A 20,048-nucleotide genomic window follows, 5' to 3' on the forward strand; every position below is an offset into this window, starting at 1 on the left:
TGACATAACCGTTCGCTCGCAACAGAAGCAGGATACCAGGAGACTGTACACGTCTAGTATACGTATATCACTTCGTGTTATCTGTGCACCTGTATTAGTATAGTAGAAAGGTCGATTGCAGGATTAATTATTATCCATGATACTATGACAAAATTATCATTATTATAAACGCAAATGGCAAATGGCAATGTCTATAAATTAAGAAAATGACTTATTCAAAAAATTATGACATATGATAAATAAATGTGCACACTTTAAATAAGATAATTTGCAATTAAATATTACAAGTATTATGAAAGACAAGGATTGAATGTCGAATTGATTGTCATTAAAACATGCAATATGATTTAAAAGCATTTCCGGTGCACGATACTTGGTCCACATTCATCATACTCCGTCTTCGATATCCACATTTGTTGGAATGATGATAATGAACCAAGTATGGAACCTACAATCCACACGGAATACTTTCTTTCTGGTAGTGCAATAACTTTTGTTTTCACAGTACTTGGAACTATGGCATCCAGTTCCTTCCTCATACGATCTACAAAACCTGAAATCATATAATGTAGATACTGAACATCGTATATACGCGTGTAAAGTGTTTTCTCTAAACTGATTTGTATTTATTTTTTTTATGCAGATTTTGTATTACAGTAGTAAACATTGAAAATGTCGAAGTTTGAGTAATGCAGAACAAACAGAGATTAATCCCTCCACATGTTAATATGTCGTTTTAAGTCGAGAATTTCATACTTAAATAATATCTTTTAAAATGTTTAATATTTTTCCAAACTAGAAAATTTCGGATTAAATTGCAGATTTTTGGTCGTCTCTCTTAATTGTATAAGTATTCACAACACTCGTCTTGTTTCAACTCAATTTAGCCGTAAGGTCTTTTGTTTGAACTGTTTTACATTTGTCATTTTGGGGCCCTTGATAGCTTGTTAAGCCGTATGAGTTTTGCTCAATGTTAAAGGCCGTACGGTGACTTACAGTTCTTAACTCCTTAGTCCTATTATGGTCTCATTGGTAATCATACCATATCTTCTTATTGTAATATTAGAGATTGACATATCATGTAAACGAAAACCCTACATGTATATGTTGACCTCTACGTATCTTTTTGTTTTTGTATGTACTTTGGTTGTAAATAGTCCTATAAACGTATTTACACTTTTGGTATTTAGCTGAATTTTGTCTCCAAATAACCTTAGATCTATCTCCGAATAACCTTCTGACGTCAAGTAACAATCAATTATTTGTGATGTCAAATTTTATGGGAACTTGTGTGATTTTAAGTAATGGCGGACAAATTTGCATACAAGTGTAAATACGTCTTTCGAAGTAGATCCTACACTTTTTTCATAATTTTCATAATTCAATCTACATTGTATTATAGTTGATTCATGGAATAGAAAATTTCCTGTCATTTGAATAACAGTCTCCGCAGTCTCCCATACACGTAAGGGAGCTGCCATTTGATTTTAATGGTGGGTGAGGGCTAGGATGAAAAATGTTGTCCTGCATTTTTATTAGTTGTAATCTCTGTCCTGCCTTTTTATTTTTCACTCTATTCGGTCCTGCCTTTTGTTTTTTTGTTTAGTTTACCCTGACTTTTTTTTACATAAATTGTCATCCTGCCTTTTTTTTTTTTGCAAAGAGTCTCATCTTGCCTATTTTTTTACTCAAAACTCCTGTCCTGCCATTTTTTTCAAATTTCATCCTAATAATAATAATCTTGACAAAACAAAATGACTTACCAGGAAACATTGTAGACCCTCCGGACAGGACGATGTTGTTGTAGAAATCTCTTCTGTTGTCAATTTCAGACATCATTATAGAGCTATAATAAACCATTTCATGGACACCACAAGATTCCATATCTATAAAATATGATTAATTATGAAAAATTGAAATGGTGAGCGATATAAGAGAAAGAAACATGGAATTTTCCATTCATGGTATTAAAAGGTTGAAATTCACTATAAGGAAACATGCAAGTAATTATCAATTCACTTAGTACTTATTTCCGTGTAAACGAGACCAATGTCGGCTTTGGACCTGCGTCGCTGTGTGCAATGGGTAAAAGTACCATGTATACTGGAGCATGCTAACCCTCCCTTTTCGCTGAAAAAAGAAAACTATGACGAAAATTTTCCTTGTACAATGAGTGTTGTAAAATTTTGGTCTATCGACAAGCAGGAAGTAGCTACACGGCCGATGTAAATAAATGCTTACTCGCTACAACTCAGCATCATCAAGCTGCAGACCAAGAATCAAATCATTCCCTTTAATAAGAGCTAAGAAAATTTTGACGAAAATTTTCCTTGTACAATGAGTGTAGTAAAATTTCGAACTATCGACAAATAGGAAGTTGATACACGGTCGATGTATAAAATGCATACTCGCTACAACTAAAAATGATCGATCCCTTCAATAGGAACCGTGAAAACTTTGACGAAAGATATCTTTCTTTCTTTTGGACGGGGTCGAGTGGTTATTATACCTACTTGCGGAAGCATGTAATACAGACAAATGAAGGCAACATACATGTAAAAAAAGAAATTGCTAACGAAAATTTGAAGATCTATGATTGTTGGGCTAAATTTGAGACGAATTACATATATATATTATGGTGTTAGCCTGTATAACCGTCGCTGCCATAGGTATTTTTATTACAATATACGAAATTCAATGTGATTATAACGAAAGGAATTTTGTGATTCTTACCGATAAATGATGGCTTAAACATTAATTCTGGACACCGGAAACGCTCGTTACCAACGCTAATCATAGTCCCATCCGGTAATTCATAGGATTTCTCTAAATAGGATGATTTGGCTGATGCTTCAAGTTCCTGTTCGAAATTAAGAGCCGTAAAACAAAGCTTTTCCTTAATGTCCCTGACAATTTCATTATCAGCTGTTGTGACAAAGTTATAACCTCTCTCGTGGAGGATACGTTGTAAATAAGCGGTTAAATCTCGTCCTGCCAAGACGTTTGATGGCTTGTGATAGTACATGTCCTAAATAAATGTAAAATTTAATGATAGTTAATGTATCCATTTCAATTTCGTATAATCAAATTAAAAAAAGTACCAAAGACATAATATACAATACAGGAAGTTGCTATAGTAGATCAGAATTTAGTGTGTATTTTAGACTAGATACCATCTAATTAACCATCGAGATGACCTCCGAAGGCTGTCGGTGAACGTACGATTAGATATGAACATACATATAAACATAAATACACAAACAAGCACGTACAATCGTATAAGGACGATTGTTCTAGTTCTGTTTGAATTCATGTCATTGATTGAAAACATATTTAAAATGTTTATAATATAATCATTGTTTTACTTGTATAAAAAAGTTGGGTTTTTTTTGTGTACAGAATCAGTCAAAGAAATGGATCTTCCCGGTGACTCCTAGTTTCACTTTCGAATGTTGAAATTCTTTTCTTTTTAAACTGAACATGCATATCCCATCTCCAGCTAAGGGTTAAAGTGAAGGTCAAATGAATACGGATTTAAATAAGTTGAACTATTGACTTGCAAGCCAGTAATACATTAGTGATGCTTTTGAGCTTATTTCGACAAAATTGAACCAAACTGACTGCTAATAGCGAAATAGTATTTCACAATTACGCCTTTATTAATGTTTGAAACAAAATTAAGAGTCATACATGTACTAGTATTTATTTTTTTTCTAAATCGTATCTGATTCCCCATAAATCAGCATTATTTTTAATTTTGACATTAGCATATATTTTCCTTTTTAAAACGCGAAATAAATCTATTTTTGAATTTCCTAATACATACAGTGATTAAGTAGTCTGTATCCTTCACATAAAGTCCTTTTTAAAGCACCATTTTTATTAAAATGCTTATGCTAAACAGAAAGTTGATCGTTTGAATATTGTTTGTCAAACATTCAATGGCAAATATTTCATGCATATTGTGACTTGGATGGATAGTTGTTTCATTGGCACTCATACCACATCTTCTTATTTATATATATTAAGTACGTTTATTAGGAAGACATATAAATACATGTTATTGTTTTTATATGGTTCCATGTCGGATAGAAATAAAATCTTTCAATTACCTGTCCACATAGGTACAACATGTGATACTCCATCACCGACATCGATAACTATTCCAGTTGTCGTTCCAGAGGCAATTTGGGTTAAAACTGCCTGAATTTGGACGAAAAAAGCAGGACTGTTGAACGTTTCGAACATACTCTGAAAAAAAGTTTGCATAAACTAATCTGAATGAAACTTACATTTGCGTATAGTGTTTTCATAATTTGAGAACTCTCGCCGAATACTAGTACCCAATAGAATTGTTTAGCATATAGTTATTACATGTATGTAGGATTGTATGCGGAGTATTTCGCGACCGTTTCTTGTATAAAGAAATGTGATATGTACTACATAATCCTATTGTCTGTTAGGATAAAAAAGAAGCCAGTATTAAAACAGAAAATAATGTAATTTATAATATAATCTAATTCATTTCAGATTGGTTGAAAAGCTAAAGTTGAAACAAAAGCTGAATGATTTCTCAAACCTGAATCATACGTTCCCTGTTAGCTTTGGGATTAAGAGGTGCATCTGTCATCATAACAGGGTGTTCCTCTGGATCCACTCTAAGTTCATTATAAAATGTATGATGCCATATTGTCTCCATGTCGTCCCAATTTGTAACAATTCCATGTTCTATAGGATAACTTAAAGTTAACATTCCACGTTTTATCTTGGCTTCATCTCCAACGTAATTATCTTTTTTTGCTATTCCTAACATGACACCCTGCAAAAAAAGAAAAAAAATATTTTAGCAGGTATTTGTATATTTTATTTCGGATTCTTTCGAAAATTTCTTCACAACGTATCGGATATGTTCTTAAGAAAGATGTGATAGCATAAATACTCCGGCCATCTAATAAAAGTCATATTTTTTTTTTAATAAGAGCCACATTCTATATGTGCCTGTCCTAAGTTAGGGGCCTGTAGTTCAGTGGTTGTCGTTGATTCATGTCTGTCATATTTGTTTTTTCGTACATTTTTTTGTTATAAATTAGGCCGTTAGTTTTCTCAATTGAATTGTTTCATATTTTTCATGTTGGGGGCATTTTATAGGGTATGGGTTTTCTCATTGTTGAAGGCCGTGCGGTTGACAATAATTGCTTACATCCACTTCAATTGAACTTTGGTGGATAGTTGTATCATTGGAAATCATACCATACGCATTTCCTTATTTGTATAAGCAAGGATTTATATGGTAAGACATACTATATATAAATCCTTGGAGCAAGTAAATTGATTTTCTCTGTATAATTTATCTAAAATAATAAACAAATGGTAATCAAATTCACCAGCACAGCAGCCAGACTGAGTGATTAGGTACTTGCATGAACATACGGATATTGTATTATCAATATTTGCTGTTATAAAACTTTTGAAATCATTTTAAATCATAGAATATGTCTCCCTGAAGCAAGACTCTGATTCCTTGTCCTTCTCTTTGCTATAAATTTCGTCCTTTTTGTTTTGGTTTTATCAGCTTTTCGAGTTTTGAAGAAGTTTTAGATTTTCTATTATTTCGGCCTCTGTCATCACCGTATAGACATTTATTGTCGAATGCGCAGGTTGTGCAGTAAAATTGGTAAAGTTAATGTTATTACAAATCTTTTTTCTAAAACAAAGTTAAGAAATAAATATTCATAAAATATCCATCTAACCTGATATTTAGGGCGACCAGTTATGGCGGGAAAAACTACTTTAGGTGCATCATCTCCCGAAAAACCTGCTTTAACCATTCCGGATCCGTTGTCAATGACAACTGCAGGAATGTCTTCGTCAATTTCATGGAAAGGCATACTTTTTTAATTTCAAAACTACAAAAACTACAAATATAATAAACATTGGTCTGTTGTCACTATCAAAATTTTTCATCCAAAACTTGGCCAAAGAAAAAGAAGTAGTTCAAATATGTTTACAAAAAGAAAACTGGCTCCAATAAGAATGACTACATTGCACTTTCACTGTGTATTCGCAAACTCCAAACACCGTTATCGTTCGGGTCATACTTCCCTTTCTCCAGAAAGCTCCTTTAAGAACTTCATAGTGAGGACTCGATCGAATGTAGAATTATTAAACATTTGTGTAGAATGGTCAAAGATAATAGAATAGAAAAACAAAGGATATGGGGTATCCATCCATGACACAAAATCAGTACATGCACAACAAAAAACACACAATAAGCAAAGTTGAACCACTGATCGAAATAAATTCAATAAATTCATCTTTCAATTATTTTTTCAGCACTCTTTTCTTTTACTCTTACTAGAACTCGACTTGCTTACTCACCAAGTTTGCCATGTTGTTTTGTTTGGTAAACAAAAAATGTATAATTTCTAAACTACACATGTATAACAGGCCATTACTAGGTAAATAATTTCTTTTCAATTCAAAGCTAAAGAAGTTTTTAATAGAAACATCAAATGATTGAAATTATGTGGGAGAAATCAAATTATATTTTAATTTAATTATGAAGTATAATAAACGTATTAAGTAGTTATTGCTTACTATATATTTGTGTCCTCGTATATGCATCACAAAGGCTTTGATTCTCCTTTTAGAGTTATGCCAGTACTAGCTAGTCTACTCGGAATTAATGATAGCAAACATGCATTGCTTACTCTGAGTTCTGACTACCATCATCGCTACATTTTCCATATAAGGTCAAATGGACTGTCTTGTTGGACATAAGTATTTCCTTATTTTGAAGGTAATACCTATTTTTAAACTGGAGTTATGTCCCATTTGTTTTGATTGACAATTTCTTCTTACCTGTAATCTATTTTTATTTAGCACATACTTACAACTTCTCGTCCAATCAAATTGCTTATATTTGCCTTCTAATTTTCATAGTACATACTTTTCCCGTGTACTAAGTAACTACGCATGAATGACCACAAGGGTAAGATTTCATTGTATCGTAATCAAGATATTTAAAACAAAAATTGCCACTGGCTATTTTGAAATAAAATGCTGTGTTCCAAATTAGATTAAATAGTTTGTAATTAGTTTTCACGTTGATTTTTAAATATCCTCCTATTAAAATCTTTGGATCTAAAAAATGTTTTTGACAATTGCAAATTTCTTTCATTTAAATAAAGGGTAATACATATGGTTCTTTATACCTTGATTAGAGTACAACGATATCTTAAAATTATGATAATGTATCATCCATGCAATTACTTTGTACGCAAAAAGTGTGTACTATGAAACCTTGTGAAGGGGAAATTAAAGCAACTTGGAGATAATTTTTTAAACTTTCTTAAGGAAGGTGATCTATTTCGTCATGAATTGATTGATTTATTGATTATCGGTTGCTTAATTTCCAGTGGCAAATATTTCATGCATGTTCAGGACGATGTCATGAATTGAAAAACTGTGATTATGTCTGAAGATAATGTGCCAATTATATATATATATATATAAACATATTCTGATAAATCTTTTAGTTTTTACTTTGAAATAATAAAAAAAACAACACAAAAAAAAACACAAAACCTATAATCTCTGATCTATTGGTAGTTGCTTTTTAATGCCTATCTGCTAGACTATATCTATGGGGACAAACTATCTATATGTTTCAAATTTATTATAGCTTTAGTTTTACTGTGAAATTAAAAATGTTTTCAAAACATGTAAAGCTTCCACTGCAATTTAATTATTGCCTTCTTTTGGTCAATTTATTTAGTCATCTTACCATGTAAGAAGTACATGCATAGTAAAACACCGCTTTATATCAATATACATACTTACACCAGCAGCTACCATCTTTTCATTCTGGAGTCAAGGGCCTTTTGAAATCACATATTTTACAATGATACTAGTGAGTAGATTTACAAAACTTCGTTAATGAGCTCCGTTTTACAAACACCTGTGATACAAGTAGTCAGCCAAAATAAACTATCAATAGACCAATTAAAAGATTACTCGAGTTGTAAATATGTGCTAAATTGGATAGTCTATGAAAAGGTATATACTATGAAATTAAGAGCTCGGGGCAAGCCCCTCGCTCTAAATTTCATAGTATATACCTTTTTATAGACTAACCTAGACTAAGCACCTACTTAATACTTCTCGTCCAATCAAATTGCTTGAGTTTGCCTTCTAATTTTCATAGTGCATACTTTTTCCGTGTACTAAGTAACTACGCATGAATGACCACAAGGGTAAGATTTCATTGTATCGTAATCGAGATATTAAAACAAAAATTGCCACTGGCTATTTTGAAATAAAACGCTGTGTTCCAAATTAAATTAAATAGTTTGTAATTAGTTTTCATATTGATGTTTATATATCCTGCTATTAAAATCTTTGGATCTAAAAAATGTTTTTGACAATTGCAAGTTTTTTTTCATTTAAATTAAGAGTTACAAATATGGTTCTTTATACCTTGATTAGAGTACAACGCTATCTTAAAATCGTGATAATTCATCATCAATGCAATTAATTACTTTGCACACAAAAAAATGGGTACTATGAAACATTGTGAAGGGAAATTAGGGCAACTTGGTGATGATTTTTTTTTTTAACTTTCTTGGGGAAATTGATCTATTTCGTCATGAATTGATTTATTGATAATTGGTTGCTTAATGTCCAGTGGCAAATATTTCATGCATATTCAGGAATTAAAAAACGTGATAATGTCTGAGGGAAACGTGCCACCTATATACATGTATATACATATATACATATTCTGAAAAATCTTTTAGTTTTTACTTAAAAAAAAACAACAACCAAAAAAACCAACCTTTAATCTTTGATATATTGGTAGTTGCTTTGTAATGCCTATCCGTTATACTATCTATAAGGACAAACTGTCTATATGTTTCAAATTTATTATAGCTTTAGTTTTACTGTGAAATTGAAAAATGTTTTCAAAACATGTAAAGCTTCCACTGCAATTTAATTATTGCCTATTTTGGTCAATCTATTTTTTCATCTTACCATGTAAAGAAGTACATATATAGTAAAACACCGCTTTATATCAATATACATAGTTACTTACACCAGCAGCTACCATATTTTCATTCTGGAGTCAAGGGCCTTTTGAAATCATATATCTTACAATGATACTAGTGAATAGGTTTACAAAACATAAAACTTCGTTAATGATCATGAGCTCCGTTTTACAAACACCTGTGATACAAGAAGTCATACAAAATAAACTATCAATAGACCAATTAAAAGATTACTCGAGTTGTAAATATGTGCTAAATTGGATAGTCTATGAAAAGGTATATACTATGAAATTAAGTGCTCGGGGCAAGCCCCTCGCGCTAAATTTCATAGACTAACCTAGACCTACGATTTGTAAAATTGTATGCAATACGAATTTATATTTGTAATTACTTGAATATTATGCAAATTAAAATGTAAGCTCCGCGAGCCCGATCAGTTGAAAAATAAAATGATAAGACATCCTAAGGATATTGCAGATACATGTATCTACCCAGTATTTGGAAAATTTCATTCAGATTTGTGACAGTTACAATTGATCGTGGTGCTTGTGATTTGTCGGGTTGTTTCAATAGAACATGGTGCTCGAGATTGGTGAAAATGTTAAAGGTGCTCGAGATTTGTGGCATAGTTACAATAGACATGGTGCTCAAAATTGGTGGCATTGTTACAATAGATCCTGGTGCTCGAGATTTGTACCATTGTTACAACAGATCCTGGTGCTCGAGATTTGTGGCATTATTACATTAATAGATCCTGATCGAGATTTGTTGCATTGCTACAATAGATCCTGGTGCTCGATATTGGTGGCATTGTTACAATAGATCCTCGTGCTCGAAATTGGTAGCATTGTTACAAAAGATCCTGGTGCTCGAGATTAGTGGCATTATTGCAATAGATCCTGGTGTTCGAAATTGGTAGCATTGTTACAAAAGATCCTGGTTGCCATATTTTAAGATATGTGATGATTTTAATTTCTTTAATATCTTCTTCTAAATGATCAGATGATAATTATAAATTAACAATTACAATTGAACCCACCATCGAGATTTGTGGTATTGTTACAATTATAGATTAGAGTGCTCGGGGTTGGTGGCATGGATACAGTAGATCCTGGCGCTCGAGATTGGTGGCATAGTTACAATAGACATGGTGCTCAAAATTGGTGGCATTGTTACAATAGATCCTGGTGCTCGAGATTTGTACCATTGTTACAACAGATCCTGGTGCTCGAGATTTGTGGCATTATTACATTAATAGATCCTGATCGAGATTTGTTGCATTGCTACAATAGATCCTGGTGCTCGATATTGGTGGCATTGTTACAATAGATCCTCGTGCTCGAAATTGGTAGCATTGTTACGATAGATCCTGGTGCTCGAGATTAGTGGCATTATTGCAATAGATCCTGGTGTTCGATTGCAATAATGGTAGCATAATGGTAGCATTGTTACTGATGGTAGCATCGATCCTGGTGTTCGATTGCAATAATGTCAAAATTTAGCCAACACCCCGCATCTGGCCTTTTACACGGTGACACTGATAGTAAACATATACAGTCAATTTCCCGATTACAATCATTATGTTAAAAAAGATCCTGTTGCTCGAGATTTGTGGCTGTTAAAATAGATCCTGGTGCTCGAGATTGGTGGCGTTGTTATTGTTACAATAGATCATTGTGCCCGAGATTGGTGAAATTGTTATACAATTGATATAAGTGTTCAAGAAGGGTGGCTTTATTATAAAAGATTCTGGTGAGCTCGCTATTGATGACATTTTTAAATATACAATAGATCCGAGTGCTAACGGTTAATGACATTGTTATACAATTATTGTGAATAAAATATTATGTAAATCATTGATTGTTTCATAGTCATGTATGTTTTTTTTTTGAAGGAGCTTTTATAATACTTCAGACTTTATTAAACGCACAATTCCTAAACATTTTCATTCTTTGAGATTTGGGATTGGATGTAAGGGTACAATATATTTTTTTAAATTATCTATGAATAACTGCAGTGTGTATATTTACAATATTAATTTTGAAACCCATTGAAATATTTTCTAGAGAATTATTCGAAAAGACTTCCAAAATTTCATAAATTTGGAATAATGTGACGGTGGGCATGGATAACATAAACAAGTTCCGTTGGAAGTTGGTCATGATACTATTTGGCTTCAAATTTTAAAACAGAATAATAAAGTACTAACACCACACATAACTGTTTTGTCCAGGTTTTTATTATAAAAAGTGGTAAATTTAGAAAATGCAACAAACGTTTTTGGCTTAATGTTAGATAAACACAAAATTGAGCGAGTTTCAAAGGGTAAAGTGAAAGTTGAAGTTATTTTAAGTATAGATTAAGTGCCTTTTTTTCCTTTTAAGAATATGTACAGAGGAAGATTAAATGAAGAGAGTTGTTAACGTCTATGTAATTAGGTCTCTGGTGGAGAGTTGTCTCATTGGTAATCACACCATATTTTCTTATTTTTATATAGAGGTCTGCAACAATTTATTGGAGAAAGTAAATCGGAAAAATTAATACATTACTTTTCATTATTTATAGACCCTTATTTTCAAATAAAATATACATCTCATTAAATACACAGAAGCAGGCCCGAGATTTAAAAAAGGGGGGTTAAAAGACAGCGTTAGGAGAGGGACTGCTAAAACAAAATTTATTCAATAATCATATATGTAGCTCCATAATTGGGGCCCGAACCCGGGCTTCCCGCTCCAATTCTTATATCTCCCAGTTTGATATAATCTCAAATTTGTTTCACGCGCGTATGTGGGTTTGTCTACAAAAGTAATTGATCAATATTCAGAAAATCTTTGATATAATTTATTTCCAAAACTTAACATTAGTGAATAGTTTAATTTACATGAATATACAGTTCAGATTTTCGGTTACAATAAACAAATATATGATAAAATACAATTATAGTATTATTCATGATATGATATGATATGATAACATATTACTACATACGCACTGTTATAATTTTCAAAACATGTTTAGTTTCGAAATATTTGTTGTCTAAATATTCGAGAACAAAATATATATACATTCAGATAATGGCAATATGATTAATGCATAGAGATGCATTTGCAGTTCACTAACTATATACTAATTATGTGACAGATAGTTTGAATGAAATTTTAAATAAAATGAAAGACAAGGATAACATGCCAACTTAGTTGTCCATGAAAAAAAGATCAGTTAAGGTTTTGTAATTTGATTTAAAAGCATTTTCGGTGCACAATACTTGGTCCACATTCATCGTACTCCGTCTTCGATATCCACATCTGTTGGAATGAAGATAATGAACCAAGTATAGAACCTCCAATCCACACTGAATACTTTCTTTCTGGTGGTGCGATAACTTTTGTTTTCATAGAACTAGGAACTATGGCGTCAAGTTCCTTCTTCATACGATCAGCAATACCTGACAAATAAGAAAATAGATATTGAACATCTTAAACAAAATATCATTTCATGTCAAGTAAAATATATTATAACTGTAAATCGAGTTGAGTGCTTGCTCTAATCGGATTTTTATTTTTCGTTCTTTGAGAATGTTATGTTTGTTTCTTTCACTAATGAAAATGTATAAATTTGATTTAAACTAAAACATAGTTTAAACCCTCAACATGTTTATGTGACTTTTAAAGCCAGGAACTTCGTCAGTGGTTGTCGTAAGTTACATCTTAATGTTTGTACTGTGGGGCATTTGTGATTACAGCTGTTATCCTAATGCCAGCAAGTTAAAGGTTTGGTTTGCTTGCTTGCTTTGTTTAATCAAATCAAACCTTTAATTTGCTAGCATTAGGATAACAGCTGTAATGCAAGATCTTTGAACGTCTCTCTGGATTATATTCACAACACTAGTTCAGTTTCAGAGGGAATGAGAGCTTGGCATAGTTAGTTATTGTCAACCCTGTGTTGACCTCTTGGTGTCTGTTTGTTATTTTACGTTGTAGGGTTGCTGTCTCAATAAGTATTCCCTTGATTAACATTTTTTATTATAAAAACATACATTTAGCATTGCCTATTAAAGGAATGGAAAGTATGATCATTCCCCGAGTCAAACAATTTAACAATATTTTTTTTCGAACTTAATCCGGTACGCTGGAGACTTAACATTTGGGAAGCCAAAAATATCAAAAGATTTGCGAGCATGATAAGCAACGTACTTTTGACAAATAACTTACTAGGAAACATTGCAGAACCTCCTGACTTTAACAAAATAACTTACCAGGAAACATTGTCGACCCTCCTGATAGAACGATATTGTTGTACAAATCTCGTCTGATATCCATGTCCGACATCATTATAGAGTTATGGACCATTTCATGGACACCACAAGATTCCATACCTACAAAATATAATTAATTGTGATAAATTGAAACAGTGAATGATGAAAGAGAAAGAAACAACGAATTGTTGCTTCTGATACCAAAGGTTAACATTCACTATTTAAACTAGACGAACAGTAGTAGATTACAATGTGATCAATGCCAATGGAGGGAAAAAATAGTTTCAATTTAACCTTCATTATCATCTTTATCGATGTCAGTATATAGATAACTATTACAGCAGGCGAATCTTGATACACAAGGCTGTTTGAATATTTGTGTGGAGTAAGATGTACGAGAAATGTTTTTGAAAAACACTTTTTAAAGTACAATTTACTTGTGCAAGAGACTGAAGGTGTCATTGCATTCAATATATGACTATTATGTTGATGATACATGCATGTATATTCCAAGGAATTTTTGTGAATTACAATTCATTTCTTACCGATAAAAGATGGCTGAAACATTACTTCTGGACACCGAAAACGCTCGTTACCAACGGTAATCACAGCTCCATCCGGTAATTCATAGGATTTCTCTAAATTGGATGATTTGGAAGAGGTATCAAGTTCCTGTTCGAAATCTAGTGCCGTATAACACATCTTTTCCTTAATGTCTCGGACAATTTCGTTCTCAGCTGTTGTGACAAAGTTATAACCTCTCTCGTGGAGGATACGTTGTAAATATGCTGTTAGATCTCTTCCTGCGAGATCAAGACGTTTAATGGCATGTGGTAGTGCATATCCTGAAAACATATAAATTCAAATAGTTTGTTAATCAATCCATTTTCATTTTTTTCATATTCATCTTTAATGGGCATTTCTTTGACATAAGCATATAGTCTCGAGCTCCTTTCAAAAAGTACATTTTATTCTTAGTCTCTAGTATTGCATTTCCTAATTCAGTGATAAAGTACACTATTTCCTTTAGATACAGTGCTTTACAGCATTGGTTTCATCGAAATGCTTATGTTAATCGTGAGGATGATTGCTTGATAAATATCCAGTGGCAAATATTACATACATATATATTAATAACGATTGATAGGAAGACATAAACATAATGGTGTAATCGTGTCGGATTGAAACAAAATCTTGTTAATACCTTCATAGATGGGTACAACGTGTGATACTCCGTCACCGGCATCTAGAACTATTCCAGTTGTCCTTCCAGAGGCATATAGAGATAACACTGCCTGAATTTGAACGTAAAAAGCTGGACTGTTGAACGTTTCGAACATAATCTGAAAAAAGTTGTGTTTATTTAAATGATTCTTGTCTTTTAAGATTTGAGTATTTCTCTCTGCATACATATAGATGCATTGCAGCTGTATGCGGAATATTGTCAACAGTTTCCTGTATAATCCAATTGGGAAAATAAAGTAATCATTTTAAATTACAATGACTGTTTTCCTCAAATATTTAAGTTGGTATAAACAAATTTGGTAAAAAATACATAATCCATTTTCTGAAAGAATTAAAAAGAAGTCGAGGGTTCTTAAAGATGAAAAGGCCTTATTGCTAACTGTTTAAACGGTTGATGTAAAAAAAAATGCTAAATGATTTCTCATACCTGAGTCATACGTTCCCTGTTAGCTTTAGGGTTTAGAGGTGCCTCTGTCAACATAACAGGGTGCTCCTCTGGAGCCACTCTGAGTTCATTATAAAATGTATGATGCCATATTTTCTCCATATCGTCCCAATTTGTGACTATTCCGTGTTCTATGGGATATTTTAATGTTAACATTCCACGTTTACTCTGGGCTTCATCTCCAACGTAACTGTCTTTTGATCCCATCCCTACCATAACACCCTGCACAATAATAAAGTATATACATGTTTTATAGGTATTTGTCTATTTTCTTTAAATTACAACATATCAGATATATGTAATAATGAAATACTAGTATGCGTTAAAAGAAATACTCTTGTGGTTTAAATAACATGACATGGCAATTCATAGAATTTATTTAAATAATTATTTATCAAAAGGAATAAATCAATCTTCTAAAGAAATGCAAGACATTTGATTTTCTCTCTGTTTTATTTTATTTATAACTACATATTAATCGATTAAAACGATCGTTAATTAAAATACAAATCTTTGTTTTTTTAATTGTGTTTTATTTTTAAATCAATTTTTATGAAATAAATAAATCATTTTACCTGATATCTAGGGCGACCAGTTATGGCGGGAAAAACTGCTCTAGGTGCATCATCTCCGGCAAAACCTGCTTTAACCATTCCGGATCCGTTGTCAATGACAACAGAAGCAATGTCTTCATCATTTACGTTGAAAGGCATCTTTCTTGTATTCTTTAATTAAAAAATTTTTATACATTGGTCATATTATAGTAAATATTTCATGTTTTAATCAAAATGTTTAAACTGATTAGTAAGTAAATATAAACTTCATTTGACTTGAACGCTAAAGTAGTTTAATACATGCACAAAATGTACAAACCCCACTTTCTATATGTAGTCCGCTGGATTTAATTGATAAAATGGTGAAACCAATATTACTGTACGGTTGTAAAGTATGGGGTGTTGGAAATAATGACATAATTGAAAGGGTACATCTAAAATTTTGTAAATTATTATTGTCTGAAAACATCAACACCCTCTTACATGATTTATGGGGAGCTTGGGAGATATCCTATAGACTTGGACATAAAAACTAGATTGATTTCATTTTGGGGGAAATTAAACTATGGTAAAGAGACAAAACTATCATATACTTTATATAAATTGTGCTATCACATGTCTATTAATGACAATGTGAATGTTTCATGGTTAAACAGAATAAAGACTATTCTAAATGAATGTGGTATCCCAAATGTGTGGCAAACGCAATCATTTATGAATTGCAAATGGTTATATTAGTTGCATTCATCAAACTCAGACTTTAAGACCAGTCTGTACAAGTCTGGCATTCTTTGCTTGAATACTCACCAAAAGCACTTAATTACAAACTTAAAAAAAAATTGAAAAAGAAGGTTATTTTCCAATTCTTGGGAACAAACTGTCTATTGATTTGTGTAGATTTAGGACCACAAATCACAAGCTCCCTATTATACAGGGTAGATGGAATAATATAGTTAGAAACAATAGATTTTGTCTTCTATGTAATAAAAATGATATTGGCGATGAAAACAGGAAACATTGTATGTCACATTATTATTTTAAAAATTCAAATATTGTCAAATACAAGTAGATTATGTCTTCAAAAAACAAATCAGAATTGATTAAACTGTGTAAATTTATAAAGATTATCAACACAGGTATATGTGCTCCTGGCTAAAATGTACTTCAGATATTGTCTTAGCAATTGTTTTGTTTGTTCTGTCTTTTTGTACATAATTGTCTTCTCTATATCTATGTATATGGTTTATTGAGAATAAAGATATAGTAATAATTCAAAATGATTGATTAACATTAATTGGAGAAAATCAAACATTTTAATATGATTATGAAACATAATTATGATAAACTTAACCAATATAGTACTTACTTAATGTTTAAATTTCCTTAATTTGTAGCAACACGAATGCTTCGATTTTCTTTTATGCTAATCTACTGAAGAACTGTTTATTTTATACCAAAATATGCTTACTCTTAGTTCTGATTACCGTTTTTGCTTATTTCCATATACGGGCAAAGGTTCTTATTGTTGGACATAAAAGGATATACATTTACTTATATTCAAAGAAAAGTCATAACTATTTTTAAACAGGAGTTATGTCCCATTAATTTTGATTCACAATTTTTTCTTACCTGTAATTTATTTTTAACTCTGATTGGAAAAATTGTATGTTATGTAAACAAAGCTGTTAGTCAGTAAATCATTATTTATTGATATTTGTTACATTCTGTATATGGGTAAAAGTTTCCAGACTACGGATATTGAAGATCCTTATCCCATATTTGGAAAATTTCCTTCAGAACCGAGTAACTATGAGTAAATGTAAACATGACAACAACTAATTCAACGTGAATATTAAACGTATTTATGTGTAGAAAAAAACTGCGTAAAAAGATAATGGAACTCAAGAATTAAATTAACTAATACACACTAGTAAAATTCATTAGAAACTATGTTACAATGTAACTCTGAAAAGATGAAAAACATATGATTTACTACTAATTATACATGATTATATATCATGATATGTTTTTATACGAAAATAACTTTCATGCATGTATTCGAAGAGCCTTTTCTGGATTTTCCATCGTCAGGAACGCTCAAAATCATAGTTGAAAGCCAAGGATGTAAATATGTTATACCCACCAGGGGGATATAAATCTACATTTCCTAAATATAGAAACCTAAAAATAAAAGATTGTGCTCAACCCCACCCCACAAAACAAATTACAACTTTGCATTATTTAACATAAGAAAATACCAAGGCAAATACATTAGCTTCCACTCACACAAAGATAAAATAAAATAAAAAATAAATACTTCCTAAATTCAAAAATTTGCAGTCCCAAAAATAATAAAACGAAAAAAAAAATTACCTCCAAAACATATTATGCCGTATAATTGCGTTTTCGTCCTGAACATTCATCAAATATTTGCCACTGGACGTTAAGCGACCATTTATCATATATAATTAGTTGATCTATGATTAGAGCTCAAGGGATTTAGGAGGGAGGCGCACACGAGTGCCTCTACCCAGCAGACTCATTCCTAGCCTCCTATTCTAAATCTTCGCTTTGGTCTAATATATACAGTTAATTATAACTGTATAACTAACTTTGTTAATCTTGTGTCATTTTTGGTTTTAGTTTCTTGTGTATATTTTGGAGTTTAGTATGACGTCCATTATCACTGAACTAGTATACATATTTGTTTAGGGGCCAGCTAAAGGACGCCTCCTGGTGCGGGAGTTTCTCGCTGCATTGAAGACGCATTGGTGGCCTTCGGCTGTTGTCTGCTCTATGGTCGGGTTGTTGTCTCTTTGACACATTCCCCATTTCCATTCTCAATTTTAGTTAAGTCAGAGACAGAGACGGTTTAATTTTCCAAAACACCCAAGTTTTCCGTTTTTTTCTTTGATTGTAACTTATTTGTTTTTCTTCTTTGTTACCATTGTTATACAGTGTGAACTGTGTAGCGTTCATATTAAACTTTATTTGCATTGATGTTGATGATCATGTATTTGTTGGTTAGCTGTTGTCCCGTGGACATTTTTACTAAATCTAACTAATAGTAGTTAAATCAAAACTGTTTGTGAGGATGTGTGTGTGTGTTAATTGTCCTCCCCCATGGAATTGACATTGGATTTCACACTTCGCTCGTGGTAACATCTTATATATAGCATTTACCTAAAGATATCACTAGTTGAAAAACAGACCGTGAAAATCATCAGTGGAATTCTAAGGCAGCGACCATTAACTTTCAAGGGAAGGGGGGGGGGGGGGGCTATAATATTTGTTTCGTTTCACATTTGTTTCCTACGATCGCAACAGTCACATTACTTTTTTTTTATCACATTTAAACTTAACATTAATAGAAAAAACTTCATCCAAGATTTATTTCGAATTACTTTTTCAAAACATTGCAGCACACTTGTCTTGCAAATCGCGCGATGATCCACGTTGACAATATGATGATAGCATATATATACTCATTAGAAATAGAAAAAAATTGTGAATCTTGTCGTTAAATTTATTAATTTCATTAAAATGTAAATGGCGAAACGCATGCTTGAACCGAATTCCCGCGCAAAAGTGTGCAATCGTGGTTAACATAAGTATCGCATCGGACGTAAGTGTATTTGAAACTATTTTTCTTTATTTTTAGAAATTAAAAGCGTGTTTTATTTGCGATATGCTTAAATTTTTTAAAATAAGTTTGATTCAGAAAAAAAGAATGCTGTTTTACCGGATAAAACATAGACTCTAAGTGCTATCGTGGAAATGTAATACATGCTCCCTTTACGTTCGTTCGTACCTTTCGTCAAAATGTAAGAAAAGCTCTAGTAATAGCGAATCGTTTTAGTTAAATTTGTTTGTCATTGGCTATAGATAACAATGATACGACGCTAACACAGTCTGTCAGAGGCCCTCCAGTAGGATGTAAACAATTTCTTGTCTCACATTTCGATACATAAAATTAAACTTTCTTTCAACAAAATTTTAAAGAAATTTGTTTTTGACATTCTTTTTATCATCACACCCAACAGTTTCATTTGAAATAACAATAAATGTGCAGAGATAATATCATTAAATTCTAGAAAAAAATATTACATGTAAAACATTTCTTTTTGAAACGATTTTTATTTAAAACAAAACTTCAAGTTTATGGGGTTATTTCACAAAAATAAAAATATCTTACAAAGGAAAAAATACTCCCACGTTGGTAACATTTAAGAATAATCTACCGTTTATTCAATAAATATTTGTTTGTGAAAAGAGCTCAGGATAATGAAAAAAAAAACAAGTCTTTCGCATGGCACATCATTTGAATCATTCAGTCATTTAGAAGACTCGTACGGTCAGTTTGCTTTGGATATTCAAGTATATTAGACTACTCAATTGTCTCTATTTGAGTATATTTTAAAGGTATATCTGAATAATTGAAAGATTTTTCTAAGTGTATAATGCTTTATGTAAAGGGGAAACCGGTACAGTTTATAAGT

General features: G+C 31.9%; 2 protein-coding genes across 2 annotated transcripts; both read right to left on the reverse strand.

Moving 5' to 3' along the window:
- Positions 1–240: 240 nt before the first annotated feature.
- LOC127723985 (actin-like) lies at positions 241–15,714 on the reverse strand. The gene is made up of 7 exons (XM_052230693.1): positions 15,571–15,714; positions 14,978–15,217; positions 14,510–14,648; positions 13,851–14,150; positions 13,306–13,425; positions 12,391–12,495; positions 241–448 (listed from the first exon to the last, which is right to left on the reverse strand). The coding sequence occupies exons 1-7, from the start codon at positions 15,706–15,708 to the stop codon at positions 348–350; spliced, it is 1,143 nt and encodes a 380-aa protein (XP_052086653.1). The 5' UTR covers positions 15,709–15,714; the 3' UTR covers positions 241–347.
- On the reverse strand, positions 2,793–6,872 carry LOC127723986 (uncharacterized). Its single transcript, XM_052230694.1, has 5 exons — positions 6,598–6,872; positions 5,751–5,906; positions 4,580–4,819; positions 4,113–4,251; positions 2,793–3,028 (listed from the first exon to the last, which is right to left on the reverse strand). The coding sequence occupies exons 2-5, from the start codon at positions 5,886–5,888 to the stop codon at positions 2,940–2,942; spliced, it is 606 nt and encodes a 201-aa protein (XP_052086654.1). The 5' UTR covers positions 5,889–5,906; positions 6,598–6,872; the 3' UTR covers positions 2,793–2,939.
- Positions 15,715–20,048: the final 4,334 nt, after the last annotated feature.

This window comes from Mytilus californianus, unplaced genomic scaffold, assembly GCF_021869535.1.
Source record: "Mytilus californianus isolate M0D057914Y unplaced genomic scaffold, xbMytCali1.0.p SCAF_14, whole genome shotgun sequence".
Taxonomy (NCBI): domain Eukaryota; kingdom Metazoa; phylum Mollusca; class Bivalvia; order Mytilida; family Mytilidae; genus Mytilus; species Mytilus californianus.

What these genes read in the sequence shown, in the direction of transcription:
- LOC127723985 (XM_052230693.1), bottom strand. Translation starts at nt 15,708, where the DNA reads ATGCCTTTCAACGTAAATGATGAAGACATTGCTTCTGTTGTCATTGAC. An exon ending in CGTTGTACCCATCTATGAAG is followed by an intron (nt 14,151 to 14,509) that starts GTATTAACAAGA and finishes ATATGTTTTCAG; the next exon opens with GATATGCACTACCACATGCC. An exon ending in AGGGTCGACAATGTTTCCTG is followed by an intron (nt 12,496 to 13,305) that starts GTAAGTTATTTT and finishes CTTATTTGTCAG; the next exon opens with GTATTGCTGATCGTATGAAG.
- LOC127723986 (XM_052230694.1), bottom strand. Translation starts at nt 5,888, where the DNA reads ATGCCTTTCCATGAAATTGACGAAGACATTCCTGCAGTTGTCATTGAC. An exon ending in ACAGGGAACGTATGATTCAG is followed by an intron (nt 4,252 to 4,579) that starts GTTTGAGAAATC and finishes ACTTTTTTTCAG; the next exon opens with AGTATGTTCGAAACGTTCAA. An exon ending in TGTTGTACCTATGTGGACAG is followed by an intron (nt 3,029 to 4,112) that starts GTAATTGAAAGA and finishes ACATTTATTTAG; the next exon opens with GACATGTACTATCACAAGCC.